The 20707-nt window shown below is 51.6% G+C and overlaps 1 protein-coding gene across 3 annotated transcripts; it reads right to left on the bottom strand.

Moving 5' to 3' along the window:
- Positions 1 to 179: 179 nt before the first annotated feature.
- On the bottom strand, positions 180 to 20662 carry INCENP (inner centromere protein). Of its 3 annotated transcripts, none has more exons than XM_064659817.1 (17): positions 20502 to 20662; positions 20274 to 20390; positions 19003 to 19718; positions 17498 to 17549; positions 17321 to 17351; positions 16206 to 16284; positions 15681 to 15732; positions 15090 to 15207; positions 14873 to 15007; positions 10202 to 10311; positions 9756 to 9876; positions 8939 to 9061; positions 8557 to 8732; positions 6699 to 6789; positions 6107 to 6220; positions 1932 to 2091; positions 180 to 1557 (listed from the first exon to the last, which is right to left on the bottom strand). In XM_064659817.1, exons 1-17 carry the CDS (start codon positions 20645 to 20647, stop codon positions 1343 to 1345), a joined length of 2556 nt encoding a protein of 851 aa, XP_064515887.1. In that variant the 5' UTR covers positions 20648 to 20662; the 3' UTR covers positions 180 to 1342. The 3 variants fall into 3 exon arrangements, with proteins under 3 accessions (XP_064515887.1, XP_064515888.1, XP_064515889.1); XM_064659818.1 differs by having other exon boundaries at positions 16209 to 16284; XM_064659819.1 differs by lacking the exon at positions 14873 to 15007.
- Positions 20663 to 20707: the final 45 nt, after the last annotated feature.

Here is a 20707-nt window from a genome sequence, read left to right as displayed (position 1 = left end):
GACCAAAACTCTCTGTGGTTGCTACAAAGTGCTGGGGAACACCCATGGACACAGATTTTCCACCAGAGTTGGGAAGTTCTTCCCTAACAGGACATTTCCTGCCTCAAGCACAAAGCAACCCAAAGAGACAGGCCTCAAACCCTCCCATTTCTCACAAAAAGCTGCGAGGAGCCCAGAGCTGGAGACCGAAGTCACTTTATTCAACAACATTTGGTCAGGTCAGCAGCTTTTGGACAAGAAATTGTGGTCACACAGATACAGACCTGGATCCACAGAGCAGCCATGGAAGCACAAAGGCACCTCATGGATACAGACACCGATAGGCAGACCTGGATTTACAAGGCAGCCCCAAAAGCACAGACACCAACATATTAACATATAAAAACAACCATAGTTTTGAGCACATTTGCTGGCGAACAGAGCATTGGATACAGACACACAGATGGGCACGTGGACAGGCTGAGGGCCCCTCACACAGGGCACAGTCCTTACGTGGGTTTTACAGGGAATGGGAATGCTGAGCTGGAATTTTGGTTTGGGTTGGCCAGAGTCCGTTTGACAGTGACTGACTGAACAGGAAGTGCTAAACAGGCCAAGAGACACAACCAGCTGATACTGAACCACAGCCAAGGGATCAGGGTTAAACATCCTCTCAATCCCATCTGGACACAGAGGTGGAATTTCAATGAGAAACAAAACTGCCAGAACCTTTGGACAGTTTCCCCTAACAAGGCCCAGAGCACTTGGGGGTCCTTGGGGACATGGTCACATCTGGAGTCATGTCTCTCTGCAGCTGAAGGAAGGTGAGACCCTCAGTGTGTTCCAGCTCGAGCTGTGCCAATGTCAGCCTCGGCCTGGCTGATGGACATGAGCACACAGGTGGGAAAGGGAGTAACAAATCCTTTTGGGATTGCAGGAGATGAAGAGCAACATCTGGGAACACCTTCCTGAGAAGAGCAGTGGAGCAGGCCAGATGTGCCCAGGTGTGTGCAATGGTCCCTGATTGTCACTGGCCTCGAGGCCAGCACGGAAGTACAACTGCTGGCAGGTACTGCCAGGCCTGCTCCACTGAGAGGGGGGATCCCACAGCTTCAGGTGATGTCCATCGCCCACTAAAAGTCCGAGTCCGTGCCAGCTCCAAGCTGAGAGTAAGAGAGAGGCAATTCCCTAGGCAGCACTTTGTAGCTTGGCCTGACAGAAACCAGCCACGCCAACCGAGGCGCAGGAACCCAGGAAGAGCTGCCATTTATTACACACTAAAACCTAAACATTTCAAGTGAACAGTGACTCCTTTCCGCACCTGGAGACAGGAAATCCTACCTGCTGCACACCTGAGCTCACTTCAGGGCTTCTTGAGGCCGCAGGGCAGCCCCAGGCCCGGCTTGGCCCCCGCGGTGGGCGGCGAGTGCCACACGGCCGAGCTGGTGCGCTTGAAGTAGCGGGGCTTGCTCTTATAGAAGATGTCCTCCAGCTTGGGGGTGGGGATGGGCCCAAACAGCGCATCCACGTCAGGGGGGTTGTAGTACTGCCGGATCACAGCCTGGCTGAGCTGATTCCCTGTGGGAATGGGTGGGGTTTGCGTTAATGTTGTTAATTGGGATGGCCGTGTGGGCTGCTGCCCGCGGCGTGTCCCCTCTTGGCTTGTCTCTCACTGCTCCAAGGCATCTTATCAGAGTATTTGTCACCAAATAAGTTGTGACAAGATCCCCAAGAGCTGGAGGAGCCCCTGACTCTGCATCCCACATAGAATCGTGGAATGGTTGGGGTTGGAACAGACTTTAAAACTCATCCAGTTCCAATCCCTTGCCATGGGGGGTACTAACCCAGGTAGCAGGAGCTGAGCAAAACCCAACACCAGGTTCCACAGCCTGCTGAGGCAGGCCTGCCACGAGGGTGTTGGGGTTTCCAGACAGACATCCCCCCACACGTACCCGTGGCCCAGGCAGGGATGGGCTTGCGGGGCTCGTTCTCATCATCCGTCGAGTCGTCGCTGTTCAGGTCCATCCCATAATCGTTTGAGCTTGTGATGGCGGGCTTGGGTTCCTTCCTGCTCTGTGGAGTCATCTGGTAGGAAGTGCAGGCAGGGGAATTCTAGAAGGCAAACACATTCCACAGGTGTTGGATGCAGCAGCACTGCCCTGCTCTGAGATACGTTGGGACTGGCTTGTCCCCAACCTCCTGCTCTGTCACCTCGTGGCAAACCCCGAGTCTGGCAGCTCTTCAGTTTGCACCTAAGAGCTTGACCCAAGTTATGACCCAATTATGGCTGTGCATGGCCTTCTCCTGTTTAATTAGGCTGATTATTGGCAAAAGCATGCAGCAAGAGATGGATCTAACAGACCTAATAGAGCAGCAGCTCCATTCAGGTCAAGCAAAGGCTAAATGGAAGTTTTATGTCACTGGAGCAGTCACGTGCACTAAACACTCTGCAACCTGTCTTCTGGGCTTGATTAATGATATAAAAGTGACAAATGATGTGCAGAGAACCTGACCACCAGGTCAGCCAAACCGAGTTCGTGCTGATGGGAGCAGCAGTGCCGGGAAGTGCAAGGGGGGGGAGAAAACCTACAGCTGCTGATTTTAGGTTTTTTCAACTGGACATTTTCAGTTTTGCAAGGAGTGGGAGAGCCACGTGTTTGTTGTCAGTGCTGAGGACACGGAGGTGCACCCGCAGGTTTCTCCCCTGCCAAACCAACACCGTTCCACAGGCTCTGCTGCCACCTCGTGGCGGTTCCCAAAATTGACCCTAAATAAAACGCTTTCAGCATCTTTTCTGCTCCTGCGGTCCTTCCAGTATTTAAGAGGAGTCCAGACGGCTCCAATAGCTGCTTGCCTCATCCCAGAGCCAGAAACCCTGGCCAATCCCTCCTGCTTCTCTTCCCTCTGTTGTAGAGGATTGGTTAGAAATGCGAGGACATATGAACCTGGCTAAGGCTATGGATAAGCTGCTAAAGTATAAGACGCAGTCTGACTAGGCCCATGAGAAAGTCTGAGATAGCAGGGCCGTGAGAAAGCAGCAACGTCCTTGGGTATTCTAAATTGGGCTGAAAAACAGGAGCTAGGCATTACCAAAACAGAGACACTTAACGAGCCACCTGTGTAAACAATGAAAGACAGTTAAGATGATATCACCACCTAACTGAGCACCAATAATGAGCCTAATTTCTGTAATATTCATGAACCTATTATAGAGTGTATATTAAGCTGTTGTCAATCTACAGTAAACGAAGTTCCTGGATTCTCACATTGAGGTGTCTAGAGCTTTCCATCGCGACAAATTGGCACCCGTGTGCAGGGACCAGAGGGGGGTCCCTAGGGGATCAAGTCGGATCTCCTGGGTCGGAGTCAAGTCGGACTCGGAGTCAAGTCGGACTCCCGAGAGCCAAGTCGGGTTCTCGCAGCCGTGGTCGGACGTAGGAGTTTCGGTTGGTCTTGCCGTGCAGCACAAGAAGGCGAAAGGGCTGGATGAAAAAGAGCTCAACTTGCCGCCGCCGGACACCTCCCTTTCGGGGATTTCGGACGGCGAAAGAGTTAAGTTCCGTGCTTCCAGGGCCCGGTGCCCGGGACGACTCCTGAAGAAGGAGGCCCGCCGACAAAGCCGCAAAGTCTCATGGAAAGGGCTGCACAAAGCGTGGTAACACGTTTTTTAGGTAATGAAGGGACAGGCGGCACTATCATTGCTCCAATGCTTTCTGGGAAAGCGGGGAGTTAAGACGAACTGGCTTTGCGGCAGATGCTGCTTTCATGTAAGGGCCAGGGATATGAAGCGAACACTGTAACTGCCTTTACTATCTCTACTTGGAAAGAACTTAGTGATAAACTCTTTACTGCTGCCTATAAGGGAGAAAAAGTTGCTGCTTCCCTCCTTACAATTTGGCGATTGTTATCTGGAACAGTAAAAGGCATTAAAGCACAGTCTGAGGACATTAGGATGCTACTGGATACCATCATACGGAGAAATCGTGTAAAAAGGGAGTCGAGTGGAGTTGAAGGGAGCCGGAGCGGGACCAGAGATCGCGGAGCGGGGCCGGAGACAACGGAGCGGCCCTACCAACATGAACGCGGTGCCAGCACCTCGGCAGTGCGTATCCAGGACGATCGGAGACGACGGCTGCAGTGTGAAGGTACTGCTGATAGACCAGAGATAAACTTTACGAACACTATGACTGAGTTCCACCTTAAGACATTTCCAGCTTTTCATCTGAACTGTGCAGCGGGGCTGCGCTGCGCATTTGTGGCTGTGTTCACGGCGCTGTGTGCTTATGCCGCCGTGTTGAGTGAACCCGTGCCGGCGCCGGGTCTGTCCGCCTGTGCCGGGTGCCTACGGGGCGGCGCCGAGCAGCGGGGCAGTGGCGGTGGTCGCGCCGCCTGCGCGGCCCCGGCTCGGAGCGGTGCTCCCGAGTGCGTGCACGCCGGCGGCCCCGGGCGCGGCGGGCGGCGGGGGGGCTCTGTTTCCCCCGCACTGCTGACAGCCATGGTCCCGGGGGGTGTGCGTTCCCCTTCCCTTCTTTGCAGCGAGTGGTTTTTCCCTGGTGTTGCTCCTCTTCCTAGAGTTAATGACGGTAGCAAAAACATTGGGGGGTGCAGCCGGGGGAGGGGGAAAGCTGTTTCTCTTTTTCCCCCGTTACACCAATCACCCCTTCTCTGAAATGTGCCTGTTTGCAGCTGTTCTCTCCCTCTCCTATGTTTTTGTCTTTTCTTAAGCAGACCCTGTGATTAAGTTCCTTCTGCTATCTCTCTGGGTGAGCCCAGCCCCTCCTTCCCCTCCTTCGTCCTTCGGCAATGAGGAGCGTGGGGGGAGGCAAAGACGGTAAAACACGGAAAAAGGGGAAAAGGGAAAAAACAACTTAAAATTAACAATATCCCAACTTATAAATCAAATAAGATTGCATTGTTTTTACAGCAATAGGTGTTAAGCATGCAGTGTGCTCATGGCATTCTCAAATGTTTTCTTCAAAAACAGAAGGGGAGACTGACGAAAAATCCTTTGAAGTAAGATTAGAAATAACGTGACATCCGTGCTTAGCTTTTGCATATTGCAGAAGGTTGTTAAGAATTTCCTATAGTTTGCCATTTTGCTTCTCTTACATGAAATTTGGCTGTTTCCCCCAGGGACAGGGTGCAGGTAGAAGATTTGGAGACGGAACGATGAGACAGAAGGGGATATAGTCTTGCCCCCTGCAAAAGTAGCTTTACTGCCTTTATGATAAAATAGCATTGCTCTATAAGAAGGGTTGAAGATTTCCAAGATAATATTCTGTTCTTTCTTGCTGCATTTGTCTTTTACATGGAGAGTTATGCAGGATTTGCAGATTGCTGATGGCGGCTATGCCATAAATTTCCTTTGAATTATGAAACTGACAAGAAGTGCACAGCCAATGACCACTTGAAAATGTGTGTGTGATTGAGGAGCGTGTCTGAGGTGGCCACCTGAATGTTGTGTGAAAGAAAAAAGCTACATGAATGTGTGAATGTGTAAACTTAAAAATACTTTCTGCCGGTGTCAAGATTTTAGAGATGTGTAACGTGATTCTGTTGAACCATAGTGATTCCTTATTCTGAATGGGCTCTAAGTTATATTAAGGAAGGCCTACGATAGATATTGACAGTTATTGTAATCTTAGTAGTAGCTCGTGTTGCCTTTTCTTGTATTACTAGACGTGTAAATACTACGACAAAGAAAGCATTGTTGGCACAAAATAAAAACGGGGGAAATTGTAGAGGATTGGTTAGAAATGTGAGGACATATGAACCTGGCTAAGGCTATGGATGAGCTGCTAAAGTATAAGACGCAGTCTGACTAGGCCCATGAGAAAGTCTGAGATAGCAGGGCCGTGAGAAAGCAGCAACGTCCTTGGGTATTCTAAATTGGGCTGAAAAACAGGAGCTAGGCATTACCAAAACAGAGACACTTAACGAGCCACCTGTGTAAACAATGAAAGACAGTTAAGATGATATCACCACCTAACTGAGCACCAATAATGAGCCTAATTTCTGTAATATTCATGAACCTATTATAGAGGGTGGAACTGCCCAAGGCAGGAGCAGGTCAGTGCTGGGACTGAAGTTCTCTGCTGTCACCTCTAAGGACACACCCCCAAGTTACCTCCTTATTCTCCAGGAGTGGTGCCCGGGCACTGTCTTTGGCCTTTTGTTCCTCTGATAATTTCTTCTGCTCTTCCTCCTGCCTCTTCCTCTCCGCCAGCACCTGCTGCTCCCGCTGCCAAGTGACACCCATGGAATTACCCTTAGGGATTACACTGCCAACCCAGGCCTGTCTTTGTGACAGGCAAAATAACTAAGCACCCAACTGCAGCTCATGCAGCTGAGGAGCACTTGGGACAAGGTGCACTTCCCTCAGAGGGGTACAAACCCACGGACACCCGTGTCAGAGCATCAGCTGCCTTTCCCTGATAAAGCCAGGGCCCCCCACCTTGAAAAGCTTGCTGCTGACTTCAGGCTATAAAAGCCAGAAACCAGTTGACCATCTGCAGAAGTCTGTGCTACTGATCTTGGTCTCTTTCTAGGCTAGTACACAATATTTTTAGAGGCTAAGTCCCCCCACTGCACCGTAACCATCCCAAACAGGTCAAACTTCCAGCTCAGAAGTGCCACAAGCGGCTCCTCAGCATCCCAGCTGAGCAGGTCTGCTGAGGTCAGTCATGTGGCTCTCCCCCTCCCCAAAACCAAGCACTTACCTCTTTCTTCTCCATCTCCTTGTGGAGCCGCTCCTTAGCAGCCTGCACTTCCTTCTGCAGTCGGGCAGCCCTCTCCTGCTGCTCCCGGAGCCTGAGAACCACAGCACAGGCCCTCAACTCCCAGAACAACACCAGGGTCCCACCCTGGCTGCCTGAAGCAACCCCCCCGCCCTCACAGCTTTTCAGACACCCCCCACCACAGTCCCCATATCCCTGAGCCCAGAATTCCTCCCTGGCAGCTCAGCACTGATGACAGTTTGGAGTTGTGCTGTCACCTCAGAGTGGCTCTTCGCTGCTCCAGCCTTCCACTCCTGCCCCCTATTCCAGCTGTGTTTCAATCCCAGCACAGAATTTGATATCATCAAATCATCTTCCAACAGTCCTGGCTCTCTGGGAAGGTCCCAAATGATTGGAGGTTGGCGAATGTCACCCCAATCCACAAAAAAGGCTGCAAGCAGGACCCTGGCAACTATAGGCCTGTCAGCCTGACCTCTGTGCCTGGCAGGGTTATGGAACAGATCATCCTGAGTGCAATCACACAGCACCTTCAGGATGGACAAGGGATTAAACCCAGCCAGCATGGGTTTAGGAGGGGCAGGTCCTGTCTGACCAACCTGATCTCTTTTTACGATCAGGTGACCCACCTGGTGGATGAGGGGAAGGCTGTGGATGTGGTCTATCTAGACTTCAGCAAGGCCTTTGACACTGTCTCCCATAATATACTCCTGGAAAAGCTGGTAGCCCATGGCTTGGACAAGTATACCCTCTCCTGGATTAGGAGCTGGCTGGAGGGCCGGGCCCAGAGAGTGCTGGTGAATGGAGCTGCATCCAGCTGGCGGCCGGTCACCAGTGGTGTTCCCCAGGGATCAGTGTTGGGCCCAGTCCTGTTTAACATCTTTATAGATGATTTAGATGAGGGGATTGAGTGTATCATCAGCAAATTTGCTGATGACACTAAATTGGGAGGGAGTGTCGACCTGCTGGAAGGCAGGAGGGCTCTGCAGAGGGATCTGGATAGACTGGAGAGATGGGCTGATTCCAATGGGATGAAGTTCAATAAAGCCAAGTGCCGGGTCCTGCACTTTGGCCACAACAACCCCATGCAGCACTACAGGCTGGGCACAGAGTGGCTGAAGAGCAGCCAGGCAGAAAGGGACCTGGGGGTACTAATTGACAGGAAGCTCAACATGAGCCAACAGTGTGCCCAGGTGGCCAAGAAGGCCAATGGGATCTTGTCCTGTATCAAAAATAGTGTGGCCAGCAGGAGCAGGGAAGTGATCCTACCCCTGTACTCTGCGTTGGTGAGGCCACACCTTGAGTATTGTGTTCAGTTCTGGGCCCCTCAGTTCAGAAAGGATATTGAGGTGCTGGAGCGGGTCCAGAGAAGAGCAACAAGGCTGGTGAAGGGACTGGAGCATAAGTCCTATGGGGAGAGGCTGAGGGAGCTGGGGTTGTTTAGCCTGGAGAAGAGGAGGCTCAGAGGTGACCTCATCACCATCTATAACTCCCTGAAGGGAAGTTCTAGCCAGGTGGGGGTTGGTCTCTTCTCTCAGGCACTCAGCAATAGGACAAGGGGGCACGGGCTTAAGCTCCGCCAGGGGAAATTTAAGTTGGATATCAGGAGAAAATTCTTTACAGAGAGAGTAATCAGGCATTGGAATGGGCTGCCCAGAGAGGTGGTGGATTCACCATCCCTGGAGATTTTTAAACGCAGATTGGACGTGGCACTGAGTGCCATGATCTAGTAAATGGACTGGATTTGGACCAAGGGTTGGACTCGATGATCTCGGAGGTCTTTTCCAACCCAATCGACTCTATGATTCTATGATTCTATATATAAATGGGGATTTTGCCTTACTTTTCTGCTTGGATCCGCTCCTGCTCTCTCTTCCTCTCTAGTTCTCTCTCTGCAGCCAGCTGTCTCTCCCGCTCCTGCTCGGCCTGCCTCTGCTCAGCGATCTTCCGGGCACGCTCCTGCTCCTCTTCCCTCCTCTTCTGCAGCAGCTCCCTGCGCCGCCGCTCCTCCTCCTCCTCCTGTAAGCCCAGGCAGGCATTACTCACCTGACAGGAGCAGGCTCCAGGAGACAGCACCAGGAACCCCTCATTTGGCCCAAATCCCCATCATTACACAGCAGGGAAACATCTCAGGGGTGAATTCCCAGTGCCCAAGGCAGGTGGATCCAAGGCAGGTGGATCCCCCTCTCCAGTTCTGCCTGTGGGACAGGACAGGCCCCACACACCTGCTGCAGAGCTTTTTGTCTCCTGGCCTCCTCCTCTTGTCTGCGCCGGGCCTCCGCTTCCTCCATCTTCCTGGCAGCCACTCTCTTCTTGATCTTCTCCTCTGCCAGCCTTTCTTCCCTCACCTGGAGCACACACAGACCCGGATCTCAGGTGGGACAGCACTGCAGGACATCTCACAGACTCAGAGCTCCCACCCTCTCACCAGCAAACCCTCCCTTCCTTTGCACCCAGGAGCCAAAGGGGCCTGTGCTCTGTTTTTAAAAGGTCACATTTAGGGCAACAACCTTGTTTTACATCCCCCGGGGAAGAACTGATCCCACCCTGGTATTTACACATCCAGTCCCACAAAGCCATTGGAATGTATCCTCAGAGCCATGCAATCAGAGAGGCAGCTGGGGATAATTAAAGCAGACAAATGACCACTATGGCCAGTGCACAAATTGCCTGGAAGTCTGGGATCCGAGGAAGGCTCCGGAGGAAGGATGTTTGCTTTCCCCCCTCCAGTTATTACTCAGCTGGGAGAAGCAGCAGACAAAGCCTCGGGGCCATTAGGCTGCCTTTATCCACTGCACATCCTTCCTTCTCCCATCTACCAGAGCACTAATAAAGCCCATTTAGATTCATCATTCTGGAAAAACAGGGGTTCAGCTGCCATTTGCTGTAGCCAGAGAAAGGCAGTCCCTCAGGATCACCAAGGCTCTGGAAAGTTCTTTTTCCAACTGTTCTCTCATTCAACCTCTAGAATCCAAGCAGCCTTTTTGAAAGAGGCACACTGTGTGGCACCAGCTACCTCAAGGAGCTCTGTGTGGGCCGTACCTTCTCGGTCTTCTCGTCAAACAGCGCTATCTTCTGCTCGATCTTCCTCTTCCTTGCCTTCTGCATCTCCTCCGCCCGCTCCCGGGCCTGCAGCACCTTGCGCAGGCGCTCCTCCCGCTTCCTAAGGACACAGCCCAGCTCACCGTGCTGCTGAGCTCCTCACAGCTCAGCACAAGGCCAAAGCACACAGCAGCAAACTCAGCGGCCCAAACTCCACAGTAATTTGAGCACCAGCCATGTTTAAGCTCTGTCAGAGAGGGAGGACCCCAGAAAAGAAGCCGCAGCAGCAGCAGCTGGCAAGGACAATTTATGTTTTGAATCAGCATTCTAGAGAATTCTGAGAACACACTGCCCCTGCCCACAGGAATTTCTGCTGTTTGCATGGGCTCTGCAAGGTAAAACACCTGGACACAGGTACCTACAGCAGCGTGACCACGTCTACTCACAGCTTTGCTTCCTCTAGTCGCCGTTTCTTCTCTTCCTCCAGTCTTTGCCTCCTCAGCTGCTCGGCTTCTTGCTTCTTCTGCAGAGCCTCCAGCTTCTGCCTCTCCTTTTCCTGAGGGGAATTGAAATGTGATTGTACCTACCTCCCAAGGAGCTCCTTCCCACCTCACTCGCTCAGGGGTAGGGCCCAGAGGTGACAGCAAGGAGCTGCAGGCAGGAACACGGGGTGGTGACAGCCCTGGAGCAGAGCTCAGGCAGTGATCCGGTCGCGAACGGATATATGCAAGGAAAACAAGGCAGCGGCGTGAATGTTGGGGAGCAAGGGCATGTCGTGGTTTGGACCTTGTTTTCCCCAGAGGCTAAGAGAAGTGGTAGACCCCAAGGGGTGGAAACCCTTAGAAGTTTTGAAGTTCTGCCCAATGGGTGCTCCTGCAGAAATGTAAACATATCACAACCAGACCGGAAGAGAAGAGTTGTAGTTTGGTTGTTGTAGAAGAGGTGGCCATGTTGTGAGCCACGAGGAAGGGGCTCTAAGCCCCTTGGGGCCTCTGGCCCCCTCCCAGCCCCTGGCTGGGGGGCTGCAGGGACCTGGAACAGCATAAAGCTGGGCTAGGTGCCTGTAGTTATGCTGGGAGACGTTTTTCTCCATGGGTACAACAGACAGCAGCCGGGACCGACCAGAGAAACGGTGGCAGAGAGCCAGAGAGATAAGATCTGAACTGAAGAAGCAGCAGAAACAACATGCAGCACCGGAGAGAAGACTCCTGGAAAGGGAGGAGAAGAAGAGAGCAGCAGAGAGACAGAGTTTGGGGTAAGAGACTGTACCAGATCCCCCAAAACTCCCTTGGAGACCCTCTTGAAGAAGAGGGACATGGACTCCTATTTTAGAGGAGCCTTGGACATGTAGCATTAGAGAGAGAGAGAAGCTGAGAAGCTCAGAGAGTCCTGGAACTGGACCGGGACGGCCAAATGGAATGCGGGGGGAGTTGACCTTGGCTCCCCCCCTTGCACTGCTGCCGCGGTGGCAGCCTGAGAGGCAGTGGCACAGAAGCCCTGCAAGAAGGAGTTGAGTCTCCTGCAAGAGATACCAGACCTTCACGAAGACCCCCCTGTGTCTTCGTGATATGACGTGGTGATACGACCTTGTCTGGGGTTACGAAGCCCACGGAAGACCCCTCGGTTGAGGCGATGGGGCCGGGGGAGTTTGATACCTCCCTTGTGAGTGCTGGCAGAAAGCCAGCTATCAGCTGCTGCATGTGGAGAAGACAGACAGACTGCTGCCTCAGAAGATGCTGCTGTTCAAAGACTGGAAGGGATCTGTCCTTCTTTCCCTCCTGGACTTTTATTTGGAGGGGAGAGGAGACCTGATCCACTGTAAATACTATATGTCATGGTAGAGATAGTGTGTGATCGTGTGTATAATGTGATATGATATTTATTTGTACAGTCATTGTAATATATTCCCTTTCCCCCACTTTGAGTCTGGTGTGTTTTGTCTGGAAAAACCCATCTCACATTAGGTTGAGATGTGGGAGGGGGGATGGAGCTAGGGAATTGGATTTTGGGGCTATCTCAAACCATGACAGGCAGAAGCTGGGACACTGAAACAGAGGCATCATCTCTGGAAGCCCAGGCAGCATCCCCAGGGATTGCAGGCAGCCAGCCCCATGCTTTCTCTTGGTGCAAAGGACCCACAAAGCAGCGCCAATGCCTGGCACTGCTCCCGCTTCCTGCGGCGAGCGCAGGGACAGATGGTGCTCCAGGAAACACCTCAGGCTCCTGCTGGCGCCTTTGCCTCCCACAAAGCTCTATCTGGTGGTGAACCACCACCACTCTGAGAGCTCCCAGCCTGCTCCAGCACGCAGCCAGCCAGAAATGGGAGCCAACCAGAAATGGGAGCTTTTCTCCTTGTTTTCCTGACCCAGCCCAGATGCACTGTCAGCCAGGGCAGTGAGATCCAGCCACCACTACAGCCCCAGCAAATGGACTAACATCAGCTCACTCCACGCCAAAGCAGGCCTGGTCTCAGCACCAACCCATGGATCAGCACTGGGAATATCCAAGGGACTCCCTTATGCTGGGCTCTGTGTTGTAAAAGCTTGGTGCTATCAGCAGCCAAACTGGTTAATATAAAACTAACAATCACGTCTTATTGCTCTGCTGCTATTTAGTTATGTTTAGCTCCCACACGGAAAAAGTCCCGAGGGAAAGCTGCCTGTGCTGGAATGAAACCTAAAACATAACATTCCACGAACTGACAGCAGCAGAGGAAGCACTCCCCAGCCACAAGACTCTTTTCTCATCGTATTAACTCCTTTGTAGTACTGACACCAACATCAGCAGGAGCCCAGAGAGACTGAGGCGGGACCCTGCACCGCTTCCCAACAGCCTTCCCTGACCCCCTGGAGCACAGCCAGGCTCTGAGCAGCACAGCCTGAACGCTCTAGGAAGCTCTGCTATCAGGCTGCTCAGTGCAGGAACAGCAATTCCTGCATCCTGCCCTCTTCTCCCTTCCTCCCAGCTCTCCTGCAGGGGGAAACTAGCCCCAGTGAGTTATTGGGTAACAGTAGAGCACTCTCTGCTTCCACCACGGCTCTGGGTGCATCCAGGAAGCTACACCCTTGTCTAGAACCAGCTCTCAAATCCCACCCTCCCAGACTGCTCCTGCCTGGGCAGCCAGGGAAGTGGCGGTGCCGCAGCCCACGCGGAGCCGGGCTGCGTCATGCTGTGAGCTCCCCTGAGATAGACACAAGCTAAGTTAACATGTATTTTGTTATCTTGAAACCTTTGATAAGAACACTGAAAACTTTAAGGTTTTGTTTCTAAGTTTCAGTAGTTCTCCAGTGACTCTGCTTAAATTGTTAAGCTTGTTAAGGTACTTAAAGTTGTTAAATTCTAAAGTGCACCTAAATAGAAGTTGTTGTGACAATTTAGTTCAAATAAGGTATTTAAAAGGTTCTTAAGCATCTCCCTGTCTTGTTAATTAATGTATTTACATTATTGCACAGAAGGTGAATTTTCTTGGTGTTTTGCCCCTGTCTCGAGGAGAGGGGGAAGGAAGATTTTCTTTGTTGTCTAAAACCTTTAAAATTGCCTTTTGAGTTTGTCTCCACAAAAGCAGAACACTAGACAACCGCCAGAGCAAACAAGACAAACTGCTTTCAGTGAGAATGAAGAAAACTTTTCTGATTCCTGTGATATCCACAAATGATGGGAACCACTGAATGCTTGCCTTTGTGTTTGCAAGTGCAAATATGATAAAGAGTTCGATTTTGTTATTAAGATACCCACCTGAGACTGTTTAAATTGTTATTAACATGTCTATTAACTTTGTGACTAAAAGCAAAAAGCAGCTAACAGAAATGGATGGACAAAAGCTGAAAATTAATTGCATCCCAGAAACCACGGACAACTTAAACTGGTTGCTTGCAAAGGATGCTAAGTTCCAAGCTGTAGTTAATATATTATAATGATAATTCGTTTTAAATACTATGTTATTATGATGATAACTTAGTCTAATTGTTTACAGGAGATGCTGAATTTTAAGTTGTGTTAACATATTGTGATAGTAACTTGTGTATGTATCTTTGAATGTATTAGCTTTTGGTTTTCTATAACATGTATGTGTGTCAACAGAGATGCTTCACGTGCCTTGAACAAATTACACTTGCATCATAACACTTGTTCTCTAAGGGCCCTTTTCCAGAAATGGAGTTGAATTTCTCCTGGTTACCAACTACATGCAGGCCCTTGGAGAAGTGAGAGTCGATGTTTTACCCGGTTATGCAAAAACCCTCAGGTTAATAAAGTTGTTGTTTATCCCAAGTACACACAAACCCTTAAGAAGTGAAAGTACAAATTTCTGTCAGGCAAGTCTCAGAGATTACAGGTAAAGGTTCAAATAAGTAAGTTTGTTGAGAGACCAAGGTGACATAGTGGTGAGTTTACAAAGTTTAAAATGTACTGTTACATACAATATTCTGTATTTCCTCATAATAATAAAGAAGAGGGGAGATGGAGGAGTCGGGTTTCAGGACAGGAGCCTGGGAGATGTAGTTCCCAAGTACTCCCACACACATGGGCAGTGAGATACCCCATGGTGATTAGTCAAGGGAGTCATGTGTCACTTTGAACTCGGGTATATAAAGTGTTGTTTGATTTGAATAAACGGATTTGGCCATGAACCCCCAAGAAGCTAGCCGGGTCTGTGTCATTTATTTAATTATTATATTAATAAGCCACACTGTCTGACTGCTCCCACATCCAGGACAGCCTTGTGTTTCCTCCTGCTTCAAAGGTTGGGAGGATCTCAGAAGTTTGGGTTTAAGAGGCATTTGCTCAGTCTCTCTCATGAGACAAGTCCTAGCAAGGAGACCTGGGATGTGCAGGTTTCACACCTCAGCATTCACAATCCCCTGGAGTTTTGGTTCCCAGTTTTCATCCCTGACTGTCACTTGGCATTACCACAAGGGAATGCTGCAGGAATAGAGTTTATAGTCCAAACTGGAATTCTTTAGGAAGCTGACTAGCCCAGACCTTACTTAAGTGTAAACAGACAGCTTCAGGTTACTTCTTAGTTCCAAACGGGTTGCAAAGTTTCCTTTGTGTCTGTGCTTTAGGTTAGGCATTAATCAAACCATCGTGTACTGGCTTAGAGCAGGGTTTCCTCTTACCTTAGGGTCAGCCTGGACAGGGGTGTTGTATCTGATGAAGGATTTTATGACTCCACTCCTCCCCACAGAGCTCGGTGTCATCAGGAGCTGGTTCTTCTGTACAGTGTGAAGGAACGTCTTGAACGGGCGCACGACCTGCGGGAGGAACACCAAAGCCTGAGCAGGAGCCAGTAACTAAGGGTCTGGGGGAGGTACTTCAGGGTAACGAGGGTCTTACCTTGCTGGCTGGGAAGACTGGGGATGGGGTCTTCTTCCTGGGAGGAGACAGCCCTCCCTCCTCTGCCTGCTGCTGGTCGTAGCGCTCGTCCACGGCTCTCTTGTAGCTCGGCTTCCTCCTGTGAGACAGCACAGTCCATCAGGCCTGGAAAGTCCTTCTGATGTCTCAACATCAGGGGTAGAAAGAGCCATAAACTATCCCGGCTTAAAAGAGATTCCATTGTGGTGAGGCCCTGGCACAGGTTGCCCAGAGAAGCTGTGGCTGCCCCATCCCTGGAAGTGTCCAAGGCCAGGGCTTGGAGCAACCTGGTCTAGTGGAAGGTGTCCCTACCCATAGCAGGGGGTGGGACTAGATGGGCTTTAAGGTCCCTTCTAAGACTGTGCACGCACAGGCAGTTAGCCAATAAAAAATTCCTAATGCAACAGAAGATAGAAATTAAATCACAGAATCTCAGAGGCAGGAAGAACTTATTTGCAGAAGTTTCATTGTCACAAACACTGAGGCCAGTGAACAACATTCCAGCATTTAACCGGCTCTGAACTGGTCCACAGTCCCCTGAGGCACTTCCAACCAGCGATCCTATGGACATACCTTGCACTCTGAGGTGGGTCCAGGGTCTCCCCACTCTTGTTCAACTTGTTTTCTGAAGAGAACAGTTACACAGTGAGTTCTAGCAGGCAAAATTCCCCTCCAGGTTTGACAGAAGGGAATGGATGTAGCAGCTCGCTGAGCAGCACAACCACCTGCCACGAGCTGGGCACAGCAGGACCTGGCTCATACAGCACCATTCCCACCCAGAAACTCCAGAGAAAGCAGAGCTGCCCAAAGCTGTCCCTGCCCTGCAGCTCACACCAGCACTGCTGTGTTCTGCACAGCTTCAGCAATGGGGCTCAACTGGGCCTCCCACAACCCTCATTACACCCATCTCCATGTGCTTTCCACGGTGGAAATAACATCAGCAAAGAGTTTCCTCGCTGCTAATTGTCTGAAGCAAATCCTCCCTCATCAAACATTAATTAGTCTTTCAAACTGAGCTCTCAAATTAACCAGCAAGATTTCCAGCTCCCCAAAGCAGTAAATTCCCCCAGGTCCTGCCCCAAACCCCACTGGAATTACCACTGTTGCTTGGCTCCTGTGGCTGCCCCTGTTTGCTGATAGTGTGGGAGGAAAGGGACATCTGCGGGCTTTGGGAATCCTGTGGGAAAAGCAAAGGGGTTTCAGGACAACTCCACATGGAGACAGACCATTCCTGGTTCAGATCATGGGGTGATTCTGACAAAGGCATGCTCAGTAGCATTACCAGGGAACACCAAACCACCTCTTGGCAAAGTCCTGGATGCTGCATCATCAGGAGAAGCACAGACATTAACAGAGCATCTCTGCTGCTTAAACTCAACAAGCCCATCAACTATTAAGGACAAAAGCCTTCCAAGCTGTAAATCTGTGCTACTGGAACTCTGGCCAGAGCCAGCATGCCCATTTCCCTGAGCAGTGATGAATGTGGAGCCCAGAGACAGCAGGCAAATGGCTCGTTTCCATGATTTATCTGTTTGCTGTGGGATACCCATCGCTGGTCTCCGTCTCTGCACTTACACCGGAGCAGGCTCTGCTGGGATAATGGGCTGTGGCTTCCAGAATTGCTCCCTGCCAGCAGCACGAGCATTACCTCCCCCAGCCCGTGCTGGCCAGCCAGCAGCAGGTTGGGAAGAGAAGAAAAAAAAGATTTATGGAGATTTTATCCTCCCCAATTGCTTCTGTGGGGCTTCCTTCCAAGGGCAGGCCCAGGCTACATCTGTAGCCCAAGAGAGGACACAGATCTGATGAACCTGGGCTGAGAAGGACCTGACAGAGTCAAGGCATGCATTGACATTTACTCTGGACAAGACACCATCATCATCCTCATCAGTGAGGATTGTGGAGGGAAAGGTTTTGACTTGAATAATATTCACAGATTTCTGTGGCTGTCTGAACTAAGAAGCGATGAATTACCTGCAGGACTGACCAAAAGGTCAAAAGGAGCTTCAAAAATACAGAAATAACAGCAGTGTGCAAACCATGACACCAGCTGAGCTGAACTTCCCTGAACTATAAGAAGGTTTTTTTTTATCTCAAGAGATTTGGGACTGAATTTTCACACAATGATCTCTAGCAAGAAGTTAAGAAGGAAAAGCCACATTTTCCTTCCAAATCCACACAGACACAAATGCTTTTAATCCCTGCTCAGATCTTACCTTGGAGGGGGTGCAGGGTCCAGGAGGAGGCCTAGATGAAAAGGAGAGACAAAAGATGCTGTGTTTAATAACACTAAGGAAACTGGAAAGCCACTTGGATTTTACACCAAGAGTGGCAGGGGAAAAATCCTGCAAGCAGGATTATAAGGATAAATAAATAACCAAAAGCATTCTCACCCAGCTTTGACAACAGTTTCTTCCTCCTCTGGAATGTCTGTAGAGCTGGAGGCTGTGGGAAAGGAAAAAAGCACACCTGAGCTGTGAGTTTTGGGTGCAGGCCAAGGACCTGGTGGGATGAGGGTTGCTCCAGGCACTGCAGAGGGGTTTGACCTGCCCTGGGGCAGGGGAGGGCACCGGAGCACACCCAGGTGGCACTGCAGGAACGCTGCTGGCAATTCCAGTGCAGGAAAACAGCATTTTCAATTATAGATGAGTTCAGAGAAATATTCCATGAGCTGGAATTAAGGGGGCTGGGCTTGGCCTCGGGCTCCTCTGCAGGGCCATGCTTGGCCATTAACAGCAGTTAGAGCCAGAGTTATTTACAGGGGGAGTGCTGCTTCCCAAGCCAGTGTTCCAGCTGGCTCTGCCACAGCGAGCTCGGAAGCTCTGGCACAGCCAGAACCTGCCACGAATAATCACAGAATCACACAACCCTACTGTGGTTTGGGTGGGAAGGGACCTTAAGGATCATCCAGTCCCACCACTCAGCCATGGGCAGGGACACCTTCCACCAGCTCAGGTTCCTCCAAGCCCAGTCCAACCTGGCCTTGGATACTTCCAGGGATGGGGCAGCCACGGCTTCTCTGGGCAACCTGTGCCAGGGAAGAATTTCCTCCATATATCCCACCTTGATTTCCCCTCTTTCAGCTTGAACCCATTTCCCCTTGTCCTGTCACTCCGGTTCTTGATGAAGAGCCCCTCTCCAGCTTAATACAAAGGAGAGATGACATTCATCCATTTACCCTCCTGCACTAACTCCAACGCTTCCATTCCATGGCACGGAAGAATGTTTAAATCAGCCAGTCCTTCCCCAAACCTGCATCTGTCACCAACTGTAGAAAGGTGGGAGACTTTTAATCTATACAGTTCAGCCTCAAATTCCTCTTCTCAAAGAAGCTCTAGAACCAGCAGCCAGATCCTGGGAAGAGGTGAAGGACCAGGGAATTTGTGAGAATTTCACTTTCCAGGAAATAGGCAGGGCTTTGGGAGAGCCCATCATCCCCTCTGCCCAGAGAAGCTGTGGCTGCCTCATCCCTGGAAGTGTCCAAGGCAAGGCTGGACAGGGCTTGGAGCAACCTAGTCCAGTAGAAGATGTCCCTGCCCATGGCAGGAGTTGGAACTAGATGGGCTTTAAGGTCCTTCCAACCCAAACCACCCTGGGATTCCAGGGTTAACAGCTTCTCCCAGCAATAAGTAATGGTTAAAGTTAAATTGAAATAGAGACGTTGAGGCTGTTTTCCCAGGTGATTTACAAGGCTGAATTCACAGTTACCTGAGTTCAGGTGCTCATGGGAGGCTCCAGAAAGCCAGGGAGAACTTCCACAAGGGATTGCAGCTTATCTAGCCCTGAGAGCTCAGCTGCTACTCCCACATGGAATACCTAGCCCTGGCACATTGGTTTCCTCAGCAATAAAGACAAAGAGCAGGAGAGATACAAACCCCCTGGTAGCACCCAAACTCACCCTCTACAGAGCTGGAGGACATGGATCCCTGCAGAGCCATCTTCCTCTTGCTTGCTGCCCTGGTGACGGATTTCCGGACCATGCTCTCCCTCTTGCTGGCCAGGGAATACTTCTCTGCCAGGGAGGTTCTGCGGCTCAGGGAGGTTTTGCCCATCAGGCTCCGGCGCACGGAGCGGCGGCTCCTCCGGGAGCCCGTTGGAGTGCCTGGGCTGTCCCTCAGGGGCTGGGAGGGCTCCTCAGCCCGGTCGTGTTCCCAAGTGGGGCCATTCCCCTCCTCCAGCCCCACCCTTGGGCTCAAGTTGATGGTGACATTAGCTGTCTTTTCCTGCAGCTCAGGCACAGCCTCACGGGCCTCGGAAGTAGAGGGAACCACTAGCTCAGGGGCTGTGGGCACCAGCAGGGATTTGGGAATGCCATGTCCCTCAGGAGAGCCATCCCCTGAGCTCGTGGGGAGCAGCTCTGCCGGCCTGGCTGTGCTCCTCTGGAGGGGCACCGCAGTGCCAGTCTGATCAGCTGCCTGCAGGGCAGGAGGCGTCTCAGAGACCATCTTGGAGCTCCTGACAGAGGCTGCGGCCCGGGATCGTGTGACGCGCTGAGGGGGAGAGCTTCCTTTGGCCTCGGCTCTGCTGAGCTCCAGGTTTTGTTTGTCCTGGAGCCGCTGAGAACGTCGTACAGAAGGCAATGGCTTTAGGCTGCTCTTCCTCCTCCTGGACAACCTGGCCACGGGCACAGTGCATTAGATGGGAATGGGAGCCAGGAACAGCCCAAAGCCCTTACTGTGCACACATGGGATTAGAGCCAAAACACCTGGGATGGGAACAGGATACACAGAGCTGCACGAAGCAGCTAAAGCAGGCAGTAATTAAGGGATGTAATTACTTCGAAGTAGAAAAGATAACGGGAGACAGAAACCCGGAAATGTAAAACAGAACCAGGTTACAAATAACAGCACTTTTCATGAGAATTAACGTTTTCCAGTGCTTTTGGACCTTAAGGCTGCCAACACCCCGGATACAGGGTCTGACCGGATATTTAACACCAGGGGGACTCGCGGGCCGAATAAGGGGGGACCCTCTTAGGACAAAGAAGGGGAACCCCCTCGGGACAGCTTCGGGTAGGGAATTGTCTCCATGAGCCCTTGGCAGGGGGTCTGTTCAACCTCCCACGCGTTCCCCCTCTTTCCAGACCCCTCTGGTTGCCTCTACGCTCCCCCTCCCCGCGGCCCACCCCCAAGGGGGGCTCCGGGGCCCCCACTCCCACCGTCCCCTCACCGCTTCCGGGCCGTCTCCTGTCCCTCCTCATGCAGCGTCGACCGCCGCCGCCTCCTCCGCTGCCGGTTCTTCTGCGACGGCGTCTTGGGCATCAGCTCAAGCTCCTCTCTGTAATCGCTGGAAGGGAAGGGGAGAGCGACGCGGGGTCAGCTGGTACCGGTCGAGGCCTAGCAAGGAACCGGGATATGTGTATGTGTGTTGAGGGGGAGGGGGGGTGTTTGCTATTACCTCCCAAACATCCTGGACGCCTCCTCGTAGATTTCCTCTAGCCACACCAGGTCGGTGTTGTCCACCTGCTGCAGGAACCCGGCCAGGAGCCGCTCGCACTCGCCGGGCAGCTGCAGCAAAGAGCGCGCCGCCGCCGCCATCGCCATGGCCGTTATCGCCTCAGAGCCAACGGCCGCGCGCGAGCCCCGCTGTTTAAACCCGGCGCG

This window comes from Pseudopipra pipra, chromosome 6 (assembly GCF_036250125.1).
Source record: "Pseudopipra pipra isolate bDixPip1 chromosome 6, bDixPip1.hap1, whole genome shotgun sequence".
NCBI lineage: Eukaryota > Metazoa > Chordata > Aves > Passeriformes > Pipridae > Pseudopipra > Pseudopipra pipra.
This window is presented reverse-complemented; position numbering and strand designations above follow the sequence as displayed.

Bases quoted from the DNA above. Each gene is read 5' to 3' on its own strand.
- INCENP (XM_064659817.1), bottom strand. From the start codon at position 20,647: ATGGCGATGGCGGCGGCGGCGCGCTCTTTGCTGCAGCTGCCCGGCGAG. The intron at 20,391-20,501 runs GTAATAGCAAAC...CTTCCCTTCCAG, and splicing joins GCGTCCAGGATGTTTGGGAG to CGATTACAGAGAGGAGCTTG. The intron at 15,008-15,089 runs GTAAGACCCTCG...TTCCTCCCGCAG, and splicing joins CAGTCTTCCCAGCCAGCAAG to GTCGTGCGCCCGTTCAAGAC.